The sequence below is a fragment of the Cygnus atratus genome, chromosome 7, assembly GCF_013377495.2.
Source record: "Cygnus atratus isolate AKBS03 ecotype Queensland, Australia chromosome 7, CAtr_DNAZoo_HiC_assembly, whole genome shotgun sequence".
Taxonomy (NCBI): Eukaryota; Metazoa; Chordata; class Aves; order Anseriformes; family Anatidae; genus Cygnus; species Cygnus atratus.
In genome coordinates, this window is record NC_066368.1 from 32,653,982 (window position 1) to 32,675,789 (window position 21,808).

Consider the following 21,808-nt stretch of genomic DNA (forward strand, 5'->3'; position numbering starts at 1 on the left):
CTGTTCAAATAAGCGTGTCCAGAATTATTATTACTAAGCCAAAATTACGTTAGACAAAAAATAATGATGTCAGTCACTGTTATGGGTACATTACATTTTTTTCCAAGGCATTGACATAGATTCTTATTCAGAAAGAAACGTGAAATTGGTAAACTCATAGCAACTTTCATTTGTAAGTGCATGTCGGTGATTTCCTGCAAAATAATATGACATAATATCTCTAGGTATAAGAGATCTGTCGCAACACTTCTTTCCACTCTAAAAGCAAACAGAAGCAGACTTTGAGAAATACACGAATCCTGTGAAGGTAATTTTACTCACACTGTTCTTCCCACTCCTGGTCATCATCACTGTGTTGACTGTGCTGCTGAGCTTGCTTGAGGCTCAAATACAGCTCTTTTGCTCGGATTTCCTCCTGCTGCCTTATTTGTTCTTCACCCTTTTGTCTTTCCTCTTCTTCTCTTTTCTAAGCAAAATGAAGTAAAACAGAAGTGGCTAAAGAGGAAGAATGTGCCAAAAGTTAGGACACTGATTCAGTTGTTTCCTACCAAAGTAGCTATTCTACCTTGACAAATCCCTATTTCTTTTGCCTTAAGGTTTCTCACCTGTCACAAATAGGCATAATAGAAACTTTTTACCTCTTACGGAATTTCTGAGAAAAATGTGTGTCACAATATCCTTATGTTGTGAGATGCACAAATAAGCAATAAGGAATATCTAAGTACCTAAGACCTGAAATGTATAAGGAAAACATGTTTCATTACATGGCACCAGAGCCTGCGCTCTCCTACAATTCGTAAGCAGTGCTTGTTTTCAGTCCACATGTACTCCCACTGAAGGCATCACTCTCACTGTAGAGTTACGTACATCTTCTACAGGATCTCTACAATTCAGAAGCTGATTTCCTGGTGTTCTCAGTTTAGCAACTGTCACCATGTGTCATCAATACTAACACAGAGAATAACATTCTCCAAATATCAAGACCATTACATTCTGGAAGAAACGCCAGATCCTTCAGTACACACCAATCAACCAGAAGTAACATACACATAAGTTCCCTTGCAAGAAGATCTTAAAGGAGATGGAAATGTGACGGAGTACCTCTACAGCTGCCCTTCCAGATACTATCAATAACTCAACTGCTTAGTTAGTGCAGGAATAGGAATCTACATCTGTTTTTTTGTTGTTGTTGTTTTTTTTAATCAATTTTCCCAATTTTGTTGTTCAACTGATCTCTAAAGACAACAAAATTGAACTTCATGCTGTGTACAAAATTATTTCAATAAGAACAGGGCTCTTTAATGAAATTTATAATGGTAACACTACTATAACCTTTTGGGTAACAAACTTATGAATAAGAAGTTAAATATATATATATATATATGTCTTCCTTAAACGACATTTGTTTGTTAAAGGACAGAAGTGGGACTTCATAAGATCTTTGCTTTTCCCTAATTTTATTTCTTTTGGGTGGGATTTTAATGTTTTATTGCAATAGGACCAGCAATAGTTCAACACAAAAAAAGAAAAAAAACAGGATTACTTTAAACTGGAAAACAACTTTCTCAAATCCACCAACTTTTGTTTGATCAACCACCTGAGCTGATGTATTTCAGCTAGCAGTTCTTAAGTACAGACTTTGCACCAGTAATTTCTTTTTTATTAAGGCATCGTGTGATATAAACTCTGAAAATTGTGTTCAGATGAGATTGCTCCTTCTTTCAAAGGGGAATCAGACACATTTAGCTTCCTTCATATCATACTTGTGCCCAGAAAACTTTGTGGAAGGGCATACTTTATAATTTTGTAAATAAATGTGGTATGTTAGATATCTTCATAGTTTTCATCACAGCAGGATTCACAGCATGACCCTAACAATCCGTTGTCTATTTTAACAGGTACTACAAATATGAGTGGAGAGACTTTAAAAATGGAGCTTAAAACTGACTTCTAGTATGCTATAAACTCACAGTTCGTGCGTTCAGAAGATGCACAACTGAGCTATTTTCCACATGTGGGTTCTTCCTGTTCAGTGTTTGAAGATGCTACTTATATGAAAGTTCAAACTATGTGAATTGTAACAAACATTTCAGCCTCATTTTAGGCTGAAAGGGCCTGAACTATTCCAAAAGCTATATTAATTCAGTAAAGGTATATATGGATTAACCCTTTACTCCAGTAAATACATTTTGTTTTATAATATATTGGAAAAGTACTCCTTTGAAGTTTGTCTGTCCTATCTTAACACCTGCAGGAGACAAATAGGAAAAGCGATCTCAATATAGTAATATGCGTGTCCAAACAAAGTTGGTGTTTAACACCTATAAGAGTGACACTCATACATGTTTTTCCAGTGGTGAAACTGATGTCTGGAATACCTGTCTGGGAAACAAGAAACTTTTTATCCACCATTGTGAAAAAAAGGTTTTGTGTTTTTTTTTAACCCCTAATTCTCTCCAGCTCTGCAAAAGTTATCTGTTGCTGTCAACCATGAACCTGGATTTAAAAGAAGACAATTCTATTTCTTTTCAGAAGACAGCTTTTCAAAGCAAACAATATTGTTTATATCTGTGACCCCTGGAAGCTCAATGAGGGCCTGATACAGCAGACGGAATCAAGACTGTTTGGTCGTTCTGGTCAGGAATCACAATGGCATGTTTAAGGAAGAATGACACATTATATTTGCATGAATATGGAAATAACAGCGTAAATCTAACTGTGAATAAACAAGGACAGGTGCCTTGAGTTTCACAGGGGTGGTCTACTTCTGAATAGTCAGCCAGCTGACACAGCTCTAAATGTGTTTGTCCATTGACAATTCAAAAAGACTGAAAAGTAGTAAGCAATTAAGCAGTGACAATCAAACATCATCTTCAGAGTGGGAAAATGGAACGAATGCAAATCTACACCCTTTGGAAGAATTCAACGATTTTTCCATTTCCTTAAGTAACATAAATCAACATTTCTCCATTAGGCTCTGCTGAACGCCACCAGTTTATGCCAGAGGATGTCTCTTTGATCCTACTAAAGCAAATCAAAAGACCTGAAATATTGAGTATTAGTAGTGATGTACCTGTGTAGTCAATAATAGCTTTCTAACACATATGATGAACAATAATTTAGGCTGCTCTTATTATTTCTGCAAAAGAAAAGCCTGAAATTATTCTTCAGTCCATTTTTCATATTTTAATGCTTGAATCTTTGATTGTTTCTAACATTATCCTCCCATTGTTATCTCCTGAGTCCTACAAAGATTAGTTGAGTGGACAATTCATTATTTTAAAATTGCCAGTGCTTCTAGGAAGCACTGATTTCAAAGCCCAGAAGCTTCTTCAGAATAAAAATAAATAAACTCTCTTTATATATACCCCATAGAATTAAGGTTTTCATATTTCAGTTGCTAGTAAATGTTTTCAATCCCTTCTTGGAAAAAGCAATCAATTGTTTATTCTTATGAGGAAAATATTTATTCACCAAGCTTCAGTGATTAAAAAAAAAAAAAAATCCAGTACATATAGGCTGTCCTTTCAGGAAGACAGACCAACAAAGAGGTAATTCTGGGTTATCAAAATGTTTTCTATTCAACATCTCCCACCAGATGTACCAGAAAGTACCAGAAAGTAAACTAAATATGAAAACAAAACAAAATAAATAAAAACAAAACCAAAATAAACAAACAAAACAATCCATCCCACAGCATTTTCCCTGAATCACACAAGAGATTTGTCACAAGTTGTTGTTTTTTTAATGCAGCTGCTGTTGAAGAATTTGTAATATAAAGGTGAGAATACCTAAGAAAACAGAGTTCAGTCAGTTTGAGTTCTTGATGAAAAGCAATAGTGCCTAAGAAAGCTGTACTTTTTTTTCTTTTTTTTAGTGAGAATAAGGATCTTCAAGTCAAAGAAATAGCAAAAAGAATAATAATAATAAAAAAAACCACATTCAACACTGCCACTTGACTCTGAATTCACAAAAGTTTTTGTATCATTTTCCTTTTTATAGAAATCTAAATTGTAAATAATATTTATTCGAATTAGCTCATGAATGCATGTGTAAGTATGTTTTGCAACCCCTAATGGTGAGGAGAAATGACACTTCTTAGCAAGACATAGGAAAGAAAACTAATCCTTTGGATAAGTATGAATAACAAGTGTACGTTATTATTTAAAATGAACAATAATTGAACTTTCCACATATACTCTACTGGAAAAACAACAGCACCCAGTTTATCTGCTTTTCCCTGTGAACCCTATCCTGCCCATTAGAGCTGAAAGTAAAGAGCTAGAATAATCTACAAACATCACCTCCTGCCTGACAGTTGAGAGTGACTATTATACTGTGTGCCATGACCCTCCCAGCTCTTCCAGGATAATTAGGAAGGTGACAATTCAGTACATGGTTGCAAATTGCCAAGAAATACCGACCTGCTGCAACAAATTATACTGGCAATTCAATAGGCTGCAGTAATCCTCCCCAGCTTTAACTCCACCGGAGGATTTGAACATGCTAAGTGATCTTATCTAGCCTCTGGCATTCGAGCACTTACCACAAACTTGTTACTTATTACTGTAAATGTGCGTCTCTCGGTGTTTGATAGCTCTACTACAGCCAACTCTAAATAATATTTAATCTTAGCCATGGTTAGCTTCTAATGTTTCAGTCCAACGCAGATGAGAGGAGATTAGGTCAGTATTCAGTTTCTGCTGCAGGAAGATTTTTAAAATGCCTTGGGGAAAAGACAAAACACATCACTTCATTGTTTTCCAATGGAAAACTGAGCTTCTGGCTGCTCAGGCTCTCAGGGCTTCTCTGGGGAGCCCTGCAGGATGCAGGGCAGCTGAACGACTGCCACCCCGCTCGGGGCAGAGCCTACCCAATGTGTTTGGTACAGCAGCCCTCTCTGAAGCAAAGGATGCCTGGGATTCCCTCTATGCTTCAGACTGTCAGGAAGTGTCCCTGGCTCTCCTGAGAGCAGAAGCCGCTCTGCTGCACGTGAGCTGCTGTGACGCTCCTGCAACCCTTCAGCAGTCGGCCTTGAGCCAGGGCGGGCATTCAGGCCACCTGCCAGAGAGCAGAGAGCACAGCATGCCTTCAATCCTGAGTCCTTAGGACTCCCAGCTCTGAATAAGGGAATCTGAAAAACTCAGGGCCCCGACTCCAAGACAGCCTGCTGTCAGCAAGGCTGACACCGCAGGACCGAATTCAGAGATCAGCATCCTCCACAAACCCACCTGGCAGTTTCCAGCAGAGCTGTGAGTACCAGCAGAAATATGTCCAGCTGCTTGACAGCCTTTTTCAGAGAAAATTCTCTCACTTGCCTCAGAAAGAAAAGTGTTTGCAAAAACTTATTTTCTCTACTACCAGTGTCTCGAAACAAACACTGAGTTTGCATCACTTCACTGGTCCATGCATGAATTTGCACAGAGATAAATGTCAGCAATGCAGCCATGCTTTACGTAAAGTCATGTTTCAGACACCAATATGCCCCAGGACACGCTATTCACATATAGCTCATATGGGCTGGTGCCAACATCGTACTCTGGTTCACAAAGGCCTTCGTTTACCTGAGGTACAAAACAAAGGTAAGAACTGTTGCTGATCAGGAGACATCTGAGATTTATTACATGTGCTGGAGCAGACTCTCCTTGGGTAACTTGCCATAGATCCAGTGACAATCCCCTAAGAGTTTATCCCTGCATCTTAGGGACTGTTCACAGCTTGAATTCTTGATACGTAAACTATCCTCATTAGTGGCTCAGATGTTCCCATTTGCCCATGGGAAATGTCATAGCTTTGCTGGTTTTTACTAGAGATCCAGAAAAAGGACAGTGGCTTCAGCAGCACAATCATTACTGATGTCACTGGGGAAAAGATTTTTCTTTAAAGTTAATATCACAGTTCCCCACATGTAGGATAGGAAAACCTTAAGATCTGATTCCCAGCAGAAACTAAACAGCATTATTAAAGAGGCAACTACAAAGAAAGAAAATAATTTCTGAACCGTGGTCTCACAAAAGAGCACAAAACGAAGCATTACAGAATTATTGCAATTGGGACTGAATGGACCCATTGGATTTTTGGAACGAGTTGGGTGCAAAATGCCAGCAAGAAGCTGTTGTCATATTCTTGGATTCTAAATATGCTGTTGTTGGGAGAGAGTTCAGTGTTTTCTTGGCACAGCAAAGCACAGAGACAAAATTACAGCTTATTTTCACTTAAAGATAACAACAGACCCACTCAGGTGCTTGATATTTACTTGGAAACAAGCAGTTTTGTGGTTTTTTTTCAGATCAGGACAGAATGCTCATTGCTATGTTGTAAGTCCACAGTACTGTAAATTTTGTTGGTGACATTCTACTGTATTCCTAAACCCTACACCTGGCAGCAGCTATCTGAAGAATCAGATCCACAGTACTTTTGGGCACAGGAAAGCACTCAGGCATGTGTTGAAAGCTCATCCAAGTCAATGGGACAAAGTGTGTTCTTTCTATTAAGTACGACCTATCCTTATTAGAGATGCTTTCCTGACCTGGAGCCCTAATTACTCGTTTTTTTCTCTGAAGGTTGTTTCTAAGCCTGTCTTCTTTCATGAGAATGAAGACAGCAAGAACATAGAAACTCTTGGATTCACACCTTTAAAAAGCTCACTTCACTCACCACAATCCCAACAGGAATTAAAGGTCATAAACTTCTTCAATTCAAATAAAAAGGAAAAAATTGTGGCAGGAAATTATCACACACTGTTAATCTCTTGTTGCCTATCAAAAGAATAAGGATTATTTCTATATAAGCACCACTGTCATTACAACTCCCACTAAATATTTTTTTATGCATGAAGAAACACAATGCCATTAAAATTGATATGCCACTTTTGATTAACACACATGGAATTGTTAAGAAGCAATCTAGCTTTATTGTCAACTGTGCTTATATAATTATATTTGACAGGTATCTGATGTTGTCATAAAGATATTTCTTTACTATTAATATTTTCTTGCTTTATGAAGACCACAAAGAACTGAGAGAATCTCTCTTATTTCTAAAGGTAGCTGAAGGATACCATTCTCCCCTGGCTGGCTGAGGCTCATATCTTTAATTTGCTCTGCACATTGTTCAGGACTCTTAATGACAGCAGCTGATAGAAGTAGGAAATGATGCTTATGATCTCATAGCCTTTGTGAATTTGCAAAAAGATTAATGACAGTAATTGGCTCTCTTATTTGTCCTTTGCAATAGGTGCATAAAACAATAGCTGTCCTCAAACTGCAAAAATAGAGCAGTCAACATTTATATTCTAGCACCATAAATTAAAGGCGTTTCTGCTTAAGAAACACCAAGGAATGCAATATTTTTCCAACAGCATTGGAAGAGGAAACAGGAATCATCTTTCACTCTGATATGTGAGATATCATTTATCTAGTGCAGACAGCTTTAAAGTCTCATGATAGGTCAAGAGGCATAAAAGTGTTTTAAAAAGGAGAGTTTGCAATACAATGCAGTTAGAAATTAAACACATCAGCAGAACAAAGTTTCAATCTCCCAAGTCAGAATGCTTCAAGAGGATGAAGCATTAGCAGACACAGAGTTTTTCATTCCCCAGTTTTGGAGACTACTTTAACGGCAGTCTGGTCATCATCACAGAAGGATGACTACCAGTGCATTAAATATTTTAAACCTGTTAAAGTGGGCTTGCTAACTGATCTGCATCTCATTCCACACCCTGAATCATTCATGAAAGGTACATTTCTTCATGATTTCAATGATTGCAGTCATACATGAGTAGACTGATTAATTCATCTTCTTCCCAACATCTCTAGTTCCATTTTTGCAGTTGGAGGTAGATGCCAGCAGTATAACCTTCCTGTCTGGGTACCTTTCCTCTTATTCTTGGAATGAGAGCTTGTAAATATTTCATGTACTTCGTCCACTGCACATTTATAAAAGGAGTAAAAGAGGAAGGACAAGGAAAGTCAACTGAGATTAAATAAACCGGTGGGCAGAGATGCTACTGTGACATTACCTTTCCATCAATATGACAACGAGCAGAATTCGGTGGCATTCTTTTAGAATTGTAGAAGATCAGTTTTCCTTAATAGAAAAAAATATGGCTGCTGGCCTCTAAAAGTTTCATAATTTGCTCATCCAGCTTTTTGAAAAAATCTCTTTAAAACAGAAGAACAGCAGTGAGCTTGTGGACATTTGCCCCATCAAGCGCACTGTAAATCAACCACAGAGATACAAGCGAACAGCCCTGTATCGGTCTTTGTTCAAGAGGGCTTTGCTTTCCGGAAAGCAGAGGAAGGAGCATTTAATTAGTTGCTCTGCTCATTATTCATACATTAATAAAGCCACTTGAAAGGTATAGTTTCATTACTCATTGACATCAAATTTCAAAGGCCCTGTTCTCTCCTATGAATTCAAATTAATTGCGCAAAGGTAAATCAGCAACTTTGCACCACGGAAGCTACAGGAACTGCCCTTGCTTTGTGCTACACTGCCACCCTCAAATCCCAGTCCCACAGTGTGCAAAATAACAAGTAACTTGCTGACTCTAGCTGGTAATCAAACCACATAAACAAACACTGAGTTTTTCAGCATTTGTCCCGTTACACAGGGATGAGGAGGGGGATTCCATCCACAGTTTCCTCACCTTTAATCACCATCCCAGGAAGAGAAAGACATTAGCAAGCTGGCAGCAGGGGACAGGGAGAGGCATGCAGATGAAGTCACTGCATGCAGACCTCCTAGGAGTCGCACTTTGCTGCAGGCTTTCTCCATGGAAACCCAGCAGCACCAGTCTTGTGCTGTACACATCACAGTACACATCCCAGACTCAGGAGACTGTGGTGATTTCTCTGCACACTAAGACAATTCTATTTTATCATCTTTAAGCAAGTTTTTATCATGACAAAATAATATGAAAGTTAAGACACATAGGCCTTCATTTCCTGTTTTGTTTTCAAAGGGTTATTTTCAATAAGAGAATGTGGAAAAATATTATTCCAAACTAATGTTAATGCACTATAACTGAGCTCATGGAAAATTCATGATGGAGTCAATAAAAATCAGGTAAATGAACTTCTTGCAGCTAAGCCAACTGGGCTGTTCCCACATGTCAAGTAGGAGAAAGGTCCACCCCTCATTACCTTAATGAAAATAGTGACAATTTTTAAATTAAATATGTGAGCAACCTGCATAAAATACACTAAATATGTTCAGACAACCTAGCTTAGAAAGATATATTTCACGATCGTACATTTTTCCCCCAGTATGATTCACTCAGTACAGCTGACTGAACAATTCTGTTAATGTGTGAGCTGAATAACCCATTTGATTGTCCTGACACTTTTGAATGAGATATGTAATTTTTTCACATCACTCACCCAGCTGTTCTGGTGAACACCATGTAGCTATTTTCATATTCCAGGATGAAAAATTACAACTCTGGTTCTTAAAGCATATTAATTAACATACACTGAAGGTGACAAGAACTTTGAATCTCTATAAAAACACTATTAAAAAAGCTAAATATGATTCTATGCAAACCTTCAACTCCTCCTGAATTCTTTCCTCCTCCAATTTGGCAGCTTTCCGATCTTCTATTTCTATTTTCCATTTTTCTGCCACTATTCTGGCTTTTTCTTGAGCCATAGCATCCCGGAATTTCTTTGTAATTTCAGCTTCTTTTTGTCTCCTTCAAAAAATAATTTGAAAATAAAAATAATTTAAGACACTGTTTTTTTTCTAAATTGGGGATCGAATTTTAGTCAGTAACAGATCACTGGTTGCAACATATAATTAGCATAAGACATCATGGAAATATACAAGGAAAAAATCAAACTGTATTTAACAGGAGACCTAGCATGAACTGGATTTGAGGAAACCATCCAGAAAGGAGACATTTTCAATTTTTGATAAGTGACCAATTAATATAGCATCTTCCAAATTAGAGAAATACTCCTTGGATGTTTTGTATTCATACCCTATGTCTTTCATTCCCTGGCTGAAAACATAGATTTTCCTGTCAGTCTAGCAAACCATGATCAGGAATTTATTGTCTCTCAAATATCAATGATAACACCTGCCAAATTCTAACACTAGAGTGTTTATTAGTACTAACAACCTAAAGAGAACACAGAGCACAGGTTGAAGCTTTTAATCTCTGCTTAAGTATGCAATCAGTATAAGCAAGAAGAATCTGATATGAAAGGGAATAATACAAAATAATTTAGTATTTAACGTGTCACTTTTGAGCACTGTACTGCAAAAGGAAGTGCAAGAGGCAGGTGGCCTACTTCCAACAGCATCAAGCTTCAAAACAATTTTGAATTGCTCCCAAAGCTGGAAGAAGCCTTGCTTGAAACACCAGCATGTCACTTTTTGTAATCAGTTTCTGAACTGCTGGGATAAGAACTAATACAAACAATATGCACATTAAAACAATCACAAAAGCAATTCTATGTACAAAATCCCCATTGTGGGCACAGATGTGTGCTGCAACAAATATTTCTAATTTAATCATCTCAAAACCAGACTCTTTCATTTTTATTTATTGACATACTTGCCGATGGTTTAGCAAAATTCCCCAAAATAAAAACATTTGCTTTTTTTTTTTTGTGGAAGAAGATTTCTGTTTTTTGGTACTCAATAAAAATAAAATTCAATTTTTCACATGCTTAAAAATTGTCAAAACAAGTGAAAGAAATGATCACAAGACATACATACCAGTTTTTACCCACCATTGCCTGACACCTTCCTACAAGGTTGTAACTCCCATTATGCCAAGTGAACCCTGTATTCAGATTCTTAAATCCTCACCATAGCTCCTCTGCCTCCTTCTGTGCTTGTTGCCTGGCTCGTTCTGCTATTAGCTCCTCTGATATCTGCTCATATGGCTTGTCGCCCGGGGCTTCTCCCATAACCCAGACCCAGACCTCACCGTCCTTCCCACGTAGCCACTGCACGTGCTTTCCATCACCTGCAACAGTCACCAGAAGAAAAGAAGAAAAAAAAAAAGACATAAGTACTAGCTCAAACTCTTTCATAAATATAGATGAACAGACAGGAAATCTGTAATTTAGAAACATTAAGCTTGCAATTTACAATTCAGAGCAAAACATCACCAAGAGGTTGGAGGAAATCTTCAGATTTGCCCAACCCACCAGAAAGGGTTTGTACACATCAGACCATATAATTTTTAAAGACTCGTTGTTCCACAAAAATATATTTATATATTAATTTTCAAACATGTTCCCCAGAATTTAGATATTATGATCCATTTTTCATTGCTGAAAGTGTACTTTTTCCTTGCTTAATTCAGCAAGGGATGAACAAAGGGAATGGAAAAGAGATGGAAAGAAAAATATTCAATGACATTATGCATCTAGCAGTGCTTCAGCTCACAGAAAATTAGGAGTGTCAAGCATATAGAGACTTCAACTGCACAACCACAGAATAAACTAAAAAATAAAATAAAATAAAATAAAATAAAATAAAATAAAATAAAATAAAATAAAATAAAATAAAACAAAACACAGGAATTTCCTGCTCCCACTGAGGAACTTCAGAAAGCATGTGCACTCAGAGTGCACCACTCAACTCCAGAAGCTTTTCTGTTCTAGTAGGCAATTGAGAGGGATTACGTTTCTGGTTCAGTTTTCATAAAAGAGACCATGCAAAAATCTATTTTTACTGTGTTGACAGAGTAATTTTAAAACACCAAAAAACTTGTGTGTTCCTTACAAAATAGATGTTTGGTGAGCCTTCACGTCCAAGAGTTGGCTAAAGGCTTCCAGCTGACTACAAGGGGCACTAAATCAGATCCTGTACAAATACATTTTAAGTCATATATACTACCTGACGTTTGTATATTTAACTTGGATACTTTTATGCATTTTTGAGATTCATAGGAAGGAATCAGTGGAAGCACCTTTTACACATCCAATTTTGTTTTATGTCTTGCTAATATGTTGAAACTGTTCTTCACAAAAGGATATTCCACCACAAAGATTATTGCCAAGATAGACAACAAATTTATTTCAGAGAGCACAGACTGAAAGGCCACAAGCGATCAGCAGTTCATCTCACTTCCTCTATATTTCATTCCATGAGGTTTCACCCTCTTGCCCTCATATCTGAGATCAGTAAATTCTGTGTGGCCACATATTATCTTCCAAAAGGCCTCCTGTCTCAACTGAAAACATGAAATGGACGGTCCACCATTTTCCTAGCTAGTTTTACTCCAACCATTCCAGGAGGAGTTAAAAGAAACCTGGTCCTAACCTAATGGCTAGTCGGCATCTCCAGTCTTTTTACTTAGAACCACAGAATCATTCAGGTTGGAAAAGACTTCCAAGATCATCTAGTCCAACCTGTAACCTAGTACTGACAAGTCTGCCACTAAACCATGCTACTAAGTTCTACATCTACAGGTTTCCTGAAGACCTCCAGGGATGGTGACGCAACCACTTCCCTGGGCAGCCTGTTCCAATGCCGCACAACCCTTTCAGTAATGAAATTTCTCCTAATATCCATTCTAAATATTTCCTGGCACAACTTGAGGCCATTTCCCCTCATCTTATCACTTGGTGCTTGTGAGAGGAGCCCAATCCCGTCCTTGTTACAACCTCCTTTAGGGTAATTGTCAAGTACTATAAGGCCTCCCCTGAGCCTTCTTTTCTCCAGCTCCTTCAGCCACTCCTCCTAAGACTTATTCTGGAAGGTCTGGAGACCCTTCACCAGCTTTGTTGCCTTTCTTTGGACACATCTTTCTCTGCTCACATCAACATAGCTACTCTCACCACCTTCAGCTACCTGCCATTATACAACAGGACAATATCCTCTTAACCAGATTAAGTTTCCTAGTGTTCAATCAATAAGGTGTTTTTGACATCCCAGACTGAAGAGAGAAAACTGCAGAAGAGAATGAAGCAGGGCTGTTGACAGCGGGCACCGCCAGCACCAACCCACGCTCACAAGTGTTGACAATACAAACCGAAGGCAATGAACATATCAGATCTCTCAATGAAAGCTGATATTCTACATCAAATTTGAAAACATGATTTGTAAGAATTCCCTCTGTTGGCCTAGTAGTACTGATTAAGCTAATAATGTTTTCCTTCAATAACTCTCAAAAGCATTTGCTCTATCACAGTCTATCAGATTACGTCTCAGGATATAAATGTGAATGCATTTTATTGTGGTTCCTATGCTGTACATTTCTGTTTTCCAGTGTTAGTACAACATTTATGTCGTATTTTTTCTGATACAGCATTTGAAAACAGTCTACCAAGAACGGATTGGCCATATCAGTTTGTGCTCCCAAGGCTGTCACCTACTGCCTTTCATGGTGAAGCATCCTGAGAAGTATGGAACAATTTCCCAGGAGTACTGATCCCATGTGACAATTGACAGTTGTTGCATTAAAAGGGGCTGATGACCTCTTTCCTGGGAGAAACCTGAATATCCTACTTATTCCCCTTTATTTAATGCTTTAAAGAAAACATCCCAAACATTTTAATGTATCTGTATCATAACACACAGATACCAAACATTGCTACTGTTTCAACACACCACTTCTGCTCATTAATGACCTTACCAGATGAAAAGAGGGGGAGAAAAAAAAAAAGAATCTCAGGTGAGTAGACATATTTTATCTTTGCTTTTTTTTTTCCAGTTTTTCTGTGCCAAAGGATTATTAATGTTTCCCAGAGACACAACTTATCCATTACTGCCCAGCCTCTTAAAACAAATAGTTGATTTGCAGACATGTTTTGAGAAATTGTTACTTTTAAAGCAATGGATCTCTCTTCTAAAGCTATAGACAGTAGACAGTAGTAAACTATTTTGAAAACATTAGTGTAACATATTTTTAGTTTAGCACTAACTACTGTATACTACAATAGAGTATACTGCTGTATATACATCCATAGTTCAAATTGAAAGATTAAAACACTATCAAACAATCTGGCAAATTAAAGCTTCAGTATTAAACAGACAGACCTCTGCATGTACAATTTAAAAAAAAATCAGCTTGAGCATATATACCTTTATTTACATTTTTCTTTAGAACAACAGAAACTTTTCCACATCCAAATCCCATTCTACTTTACTTCAAGGAATGACTCCCATGTAAAGCTTTCCTTAAACTACACCACCTACACTCCCCATAAAGTTGGACATGGGCTTTTCTGCACAACCTGACCATAAAACTTAGGAGTTTCTTAGCACAAAGTAACATTCAAAAATGATGAGTGGTCAGGAAAAGAAGTAACTCAGGGAGAAGATCTGACACTGAAAATGGCTTTCCTGCCATACAACAGGCATCTGCAGCCTCACAGTGTCACTGCCAGATCTTTTGGACCAACAATGCTGGACTTGCACTTTAGAACTGTAGAACCAATGGCAAGATACAAGCTGAGAGCACAGAGAATTCTTTTCCTTAACATTTTTAGGAAACTAGTGTTGTCTGCTTTGCAACTGTAGAATTACCCTATCGAGGACTAATTATAATAAAATAATTTCTGCTTTAAGATACCTTTCAAGTATAACATTTTTCTGAAAAAAAAATAAATAAGATATCCTGTTTATATATATTTCCAAATGAAACAACTTTGAAATATAAAAATTCAAATAAATCTAAAGAAAAATACAGGTCCTGACTAAATATATTTGAAATCTAGGTGAGAAAGAGGCAAGGGAATCTCATTTTTCCTGTTCAGAAGCAGGCTTCTGAGCCCAGGAACAAAACCTAATTCAGAATCAGGAAATAAATTCACATCTCTTGAGTCCCAGTCTAGTGCCTTGACCACAAAAGTACTTCTCTTTTTCTGTAGAGACTGTGGCAGGCTGTGAATAGTTACCATTAGGAAGTACTGGACATCAAAATTAGTCTGGTTGGGAGAGGTGAAATAAAAGTGTTATAGAAACAAAAACTGCTTTATCAGGAAAATGTACTTAATTTACCAAGTTGTTTTTCCATCTCTACTGTTCAGGCAAGCTATTTATTAGGTATAATGTTTTACCATGTTTTTGTCTAAAACAACTCTGTAACACCACAAGAAGGCAACATCACTTCTTGCCATTCTCTTCACTCCTCTGTGAATGAGCACCTCTCATGGAGCCCCCCCAAACCTACATCTACACAGCTTCAAGATCAGCAGATTTCTGTACGTTGCTACTTACACCAGACAAATGAAAAATCAAGTATCCTAAATATGCAGCACAAGGTGATCACAATGAAAACTTTCTTGGAGACCTACAACCTGCAGCGACAGTAACACAAAATTGCACATATAAACACAGATGCATACACACAATCAAAAGTAATAGCAAATCATGTTTTCTGTTTATTTGTATTTATACAGAGACCTCTGTAAAAGCACTGTAAGTATAAAACAAGGCCCTGGAGAGCAATAGTAAACTCAAGGGTCTCACCTGTAAGAGTTACTAGTCTCTACTAGCAGTACTATCAGCCTTGCACACACACACACACACACACACACGTGGAGCTGGGGTGTGAGCACAGGCTGTGCTATAGGGCACCAGGGGCTGCCCTCGGCCTTTGGGCTACCCTCAGGGAACCCCTGGTGTAGGCAGCGCATTGTTCCTGCCACGGCTGAGCGGTGCCAGAAAATATGACCACCACCAGCAGTGCTGGAGGAGAGAGAAAACCACCCCGTGAAGGTGCCTGGGACGGGGATCCCGCTGCAGGCATTGCTTACACTAAATAAGGCTTCAGTTTGCATCAGCTAAGGCTTCCATGCTGTGACCAAGGCTTAAAACAAATGGAAGTACATAAAGGAGAGCTACGCCTTTCGGTGCTCTGCTAATTGGGACAGAGGAGCAGAACCATGGTTTGGGTTTGTCTGCCTTTTTTTTTTTTTTAATGAGAGTTTGGGGCTTTATCTGGCTTTATTTTCACACATGCTTCTAATTAAAAGTGCCTTAAAAATAGCAGTAATCAGAGCAAACGGAATATTGCTGGAGTCAGCTTCCTTCCTCCAAGCTCATTCGTCATGGCTTTAATAGCTCCAGCAGCATCCCCGACAATTCCTGTTTGTGATCCATCTCCAGGGCTTTCAAGGGAACGGCTCCAAGCACCATTAGAGGCCTGATTTGGTGTCAAGCCTCCCAGCTGTGCTGTTACTTAGCCACAGGCTGCCAGCTCAGCCCAGCAAAACGCCGAGTGCCAGCAGTCCCCCTTGCCTTTGCAGCATGGGGATTGCTACAGGCCATGTCAAGTGCAAATTCAGAAAATCAGAAGAGCGCTTATTTATAATTTCAGGTACACGGAACGGCATTCAAAGTCTGCTTAAACTTTCTCAAAAAAACTCTCACGGGAGGGTCAGGCTGGATGTTAGGAAAAGGTTCTTCACCCAGAGGGTGGTCGGGCTCTGGGACAGGCTCCCCAGGGCAGTGGTCACGGCACTGAGCCTGACAGAGTGCAAGAAGCACTTGGACAATGCTGCCAGGCATGCGGTCTGATTTTTGGGTGGTCCTGTGTGGAGCGAGGAGTTGGACTCGATCCCTGTGAGTCCCTTCCAACTCAAGATATTGTATGATTCTTTGAAAAAGTCTGTTATTTCCATGAACTCTCCTGTTTCTCTGACGTTTGGCTTCCCACCATTCTCCCCCTTGGAAGCTACAGATCTCTGTGATAGCAATTGACTCTCCTTCCTCACTAGCTGGAAAGCTTTGTAGTCACATAAATATCCTCTGACCCAGTCTTTAGAAAGTCTTCCTTTTCTTTTCTCACCCTGCACTAGAAGAAAGCTCCTGAAACTTATTCTGCATTTGAAATAGGCTGCATGAGCATTCACTGCTGACATCAAGCTGATCAGCCTGATCTGCCTTTGTCATTCAGAGATAAATGCAGCTTGTGGGATACTTTTGCTGTTGTTGTTCTTTAGGAATATAGATGTGGTATACTTTGGCCTAAGCACAATGTGTTTTACATGAGATTTTACTCTTGGCTTTCTGAATAAATAATTTTTATGTCTTCTTTAAGATAGAAGCTTGAATTTTCATAGTCAGCAGGGTAGATGAGATTCCATTCAGAGTTTCAGGAGCTACAGGACATGTACTAGAAACACATTGATTAAGATGAAAATGAAGATGTTGTGAGCTTGAGGCTGTTCTCAGTTCCTTGAGCTTACCCCCTACACATTTTTTTTTATTTTTTTTAAATAGAAACACGCCAATATACACACAATTTCACTTCTTTCTACGGAAAACCCAGGAACTATTACTGCGAATGTTTCTGAGATCGTTCAAAGGACAAAATGCACTTTTCCAAACACTAACTGCTGTAAATCCATTAAAATACATATAGAATAATTAGGTGGTAATGATGAAAGCAATGAAAGCAACATAATCCCACAATAAACTGATGATCTGCTATAATTAACTCTGCAGTCTGCCCTTGCTAATAGTCACAGGACCATGAACCCATCTCTTCCAAGAATACATTCCAAAATATCAGTCACTTCAAACTAATCCTCAAGGCAACAACAAAATGGGACAAAATTCTAAACTTCTCAAGCAGCCCCCCAACATTTCAGTTTACGCACTCTCCAGTTTCAACACTGTGTCGTGTGCTTTTCTGATTAAAGGAGGATTTGCAAGGGGAGAAGAATTCAGCTGATTTACATTAATATATCAACAAGGATTGCTGGATCTCAGCTTTGCTGAAAAATCAGCCTTCATGGCTCTCCAGCTGCTTCCCGATCATATAACAAACTCAATCTTCTGTTTATGGAATTACATCTTGTTACCATGGAAATAATTACGCTGCAATATACCCCTGCAGGATCAAATAAAGGAAGAGCGACTGCAAGAGAGCAAACATTAAGCAAGGAAACAGTTATTCAAATAAGACTGTGGTAATTAACAAATGTGGCAAAGATAACTATACATAACAGTCAAAGGTAAGTGGTTTTGCGATACCACATGGTGCATTTTCAAGGTTTGCATAGTGCAAACAAAACAACAACAAAACAACAAAGAAAAAGGGAAGAAAAAAAAAAGCTAGCATTTATTTGGTCTCTGTCTAGTATATCCCAAATATCTTCTTGGCTCCCTGGCCAAGGAGCACTGCAACACCTATTAATTTTATAATTTGCCCCCTTTCAACCAGGAGATAACATTCAGAACTTACTCTTAAAGACACTGTTGTAACTCTATGAACTACAATCTAGTGGTAATCTCATCTGTCCATTTTATGTCCCTTTCACTATAAATGGTATAAAAATGCAGGTGCATAACAGATCAAACTGGAACATTGTGAATTCATTCACATCGGTAGCATTCATTTGATTTATTTTTCATTCATTACAAAAAAAAAAAAAGCTATAGCATAACACTATAGTTTCTGATTCCCAAACTCAATTACCTTTTGTAAACAGTAAAAGCTATATGCAGGATTTTTTACTCGCACAGAGCTATTGCAAAGCATCGAGGTTCACCCACCACTGGACAATAAACAAAAACAAATCTGCATGACTACTTCGAGGATGGACGGAAACTCAGAGCAGAAGGGTTCCCTGCCACAGAATGAACCTGTGGATCGCTTGCTGCACCAGACTCCCCTACGTAATGCAGCGTGTCAGGTCTGCACTGATTCCTTTTATCAGGCACACAGGACCACCAAAGCAGGGAGAGCTATACTACTACAGTGAGATCTTCCAGCACCACAGCACAGGAGTGGATTTGAAGGTTAATGAACCATCATGAGTGTCTGGGTAAACCCACTGCTTAGATGAATACATCAAGTTTTCCTAAGTCTTCCAAATCCTGCTATCAAAACCCAATGCCTCTGCTAAAAACTGGCAAAATCAGGAAGGAAATACTGAACTAGCTTGGGTGAATCCCACTCTCACCTTGGCTGCAGTGCTGCCCTCTTTCCATATCAAGTATTCATGAGCTTGCAACCAGTCACAACCTCATATCATTACCAGAGCACAAGTACGTACAAGAAAGCCTGCCTGCCACCACCGTGTCCCGACAGGCTCAGCAACACCATGCAGCAAAGAAACACAGGAATTGTCTCCATGCCAGTGACTCAATTAACCCAGTAGCCTCTCTCAGAACGCAGCTGATGCAGATGCTTCAGACAGTGGGAGTGCTGAGGACTTCACACGTGCAAGAGAAACCTTGGGTGAAATAAGGGCCAGGTAGTCAGCAGTATTCTGCTCTTTTTCTGCAAAACAGAGAAGTCAGCTGCAGGGCAGAGGATGAGACTAAAAAGCACAGACTTATGGATAATCCTAGGAGGGCCAAGTCCCTCTGGATTTGTTCCATCTGGTGCATATTTAGGTCATATGGCGTTTGGGGGTCTCTTTCTAGCCCCAGCTTCAGAGAAGTGAGCAGTTTAGAAGCTGCTGTTCAAGCATACCTCGGTACACAGCCATACTCAGCATGAGCTCTGAGCAGCTGAGTTCTGGCCCCAAGGTATCTACTAGTAACAAAACCGCATCATATCACAAGCTGCTATACATGTTGTGAATGCTACATTAAAGCATTTCCAATTATTTCAAATTAGTTGGATCAATCCCCTAATTAAAATTATTCTAATATTCTCTTGTTACATTTTCAGTCATCTCTAAATTGAAAAGAAAAGATGGGACTTTACAGGTTTCAAGACCACATATGATCAAAAATTTCGAAAATACTCCGTTCTGATGTTTTTGGCGAGACCTGTACCCAACAATACAGGGAAAGAGACGACGAACAGTGCCAGGAGCACATCTCTGTACTCTTAGCCAAGTCTTGGCTAAGCATTACCAGGACACTGAGAAGACTTAATATAAATGAGGAATACATTTCTTATTTCAGAAATGTAGAAAAATGTCATAGTACGCCCACTCACCCTTACATGCACACACTGAAACACACACCCATGTGCCTTCACACGTGACTGTGATGTATCCTCCAACTATCCCGTTGGGATATCTGAAATACTTGCTTTCAAATCACTTCATCTATTCTCCAATAATTTTCTAACACAAATGTCATTTAGATAAAGAAATTATTTTTTACCCATGCTGTGATAAGCCTACCTAATTTTCTCCCACCTACACTTTTTGAGGACAGGTAAATAACAGCGTTTACAAATAGCTCCTGTCTGAGCATCATGAGCTCTAGTTCACAACGAGTAAATGTCAGAATATGTAGCAGCAGTCCAGCACTGTCTTCCCTACCACATGGCTGTCCTTCAGCTACCTAGTGTTCAATAGGTTTTGAAATCTCATTTTGGGTATTCTGACAGCTCTGGATGGTGCATGAGAGTCAAAATCCAACCTGGCAGCGTCCTTCACTTAGTCCCAGCTCGGCTATCATGGTTAAAGGGCTCCTGCCTAATCGCATCAAGGTATTTCTCTGCAAATTGCAAAGCTGCCTGTCAGTCAACTGGGCAAATCCCAAAGGGATCTTGAACTTTTGAGGAGGCTTCCCTTAGTGATATTAGTACAACAAGAAACGGCAATCTGTTTTATCACAATGAAGATATGTCCCTGAAAGATCTGCCCAGCAGTAATTTTTAAACAAACTGGAGACTAACCCCTCAATTTCAAGAACCCTATTGGCTTTTGAAGCTCTTTCAGTTAAAGCCAGGAGTCAAACTAAAAGCTAAAAAATTGTTTGTTTGCTTTTCGTAATTTTGAATAAATTCACTAAATACCGTCATTTCAGGAGGACCCAAACAATGCTGAAATTCTACTAATATCTTTTATAAAAAGTACAAATGTAGGTTAGGTACAAACAGCAAAAATGTCAGAACAGTTCACTATTTCCTAAAGGAAATATTTCATTCTGAAGAAGTAATGTTTTATTTGTTTTTAAAAAGGGAATGAAATTTAAACTGTTAAACAACCTGGAAACATTTAATTCACCCCTAAAATGAAATGATTTCTTTAATATTGGCACAATCTGCTACAAATCTCAGTTTTGACCTTTTCTCAAGACACATGAACCAAGCAATCCAAATGTAAAAGCAGGCACAATTTGCAGTTACTGAGGAAGGCTAATATGATTTTCTTTAGACATGAAGACTAAGACTAATCACACGTTACACAATTTGGCTTGCTAAACACTCTCAACAACTTACATCATCTTATTCATGTTTGGAACTTATTTTTGTTTTAAAAACAAAACTAAAACCAAACACAAACTAAGAAACAAGTGTCTTAGTATTTAATAGGACATTTACAAACAATTTTCATTCAGTGGCACTTCTGTAGAAATTGCTGTAGATTCCGGGTCTTTGCTAGTTAGTTTCCGAACAGTTAAAAAGTTATCACGCTGAGCAGCATTCCCTAAACATGTGGATGGTTTTTAAATCTAAAGCAAGGCCAATTTTTTTATTTGGCCTCTGGATGCCACTTTTTCTTTCCCAACTCTGCACTTGTGATTTCTATAAGACAACACATCTAAGCCTTACACATGGCACATTAGTTACATGATGCAGCTTTCTTTGTTTCAGAGCAGAAGGACTTCCCAGACACAGATGACATGGAAGTACTCCATCCTGAAGTACACTCAGTCACGCTGGAGGAGGGTGGCCCTGACAGTCTGCAGCAGCCAAGGCATCTCGGGCTGCGAGCACTTCACCAGCCAGCTCCACATCCCACTCTTAGAGACAGTGCCAGGAGCCCTCTCAGGAATGTGTAACCACTCGTCACCTCAGGTGAACCCCAGTATTTTCACGGATTTACCTCAACTGAAATTCCAAATGATTTGGACATGGGTTTCACAGAAAATTCTTAAAAGCTTGTGTGAGTTTAGAGCCTTCATCCTCAAGACACTGCAGAAA

The 21,808-nt window shown here is 38.7% G+C and overlaps 1 protein-coding gene across 2 annotated transcripts in view; it reads right to left on the minus strand.

Moving 5' to 3' along the window:
* SH2D4B (SH2 domain containing 4B) overlaps positions 1-21,808 on the minus strand; it is a 119,604-nt gene that overhangs the window by 41,991 nt on the left and 55,805 nt on the right. For both annotated transcript variants that reach the window (XM_050712099.1, XM_035544713.2), the window contains 3 exons: positions 10,819-10,978; positions 9,547-9,694; positions 322-466 (listed from right to left, as the gene is read on the minus strand). In XM_050712099.1, the coding sequence (XP_050568056.1) occupies positions 322-466; positions 9,547-9,694; positions 10,819-10,978 (453 nt within the window). The remainder of the gene's footprint in view (positions 1-321; positions 467-9,546; positions 9,695-10,818; positions 10,979-21,808) is intronic.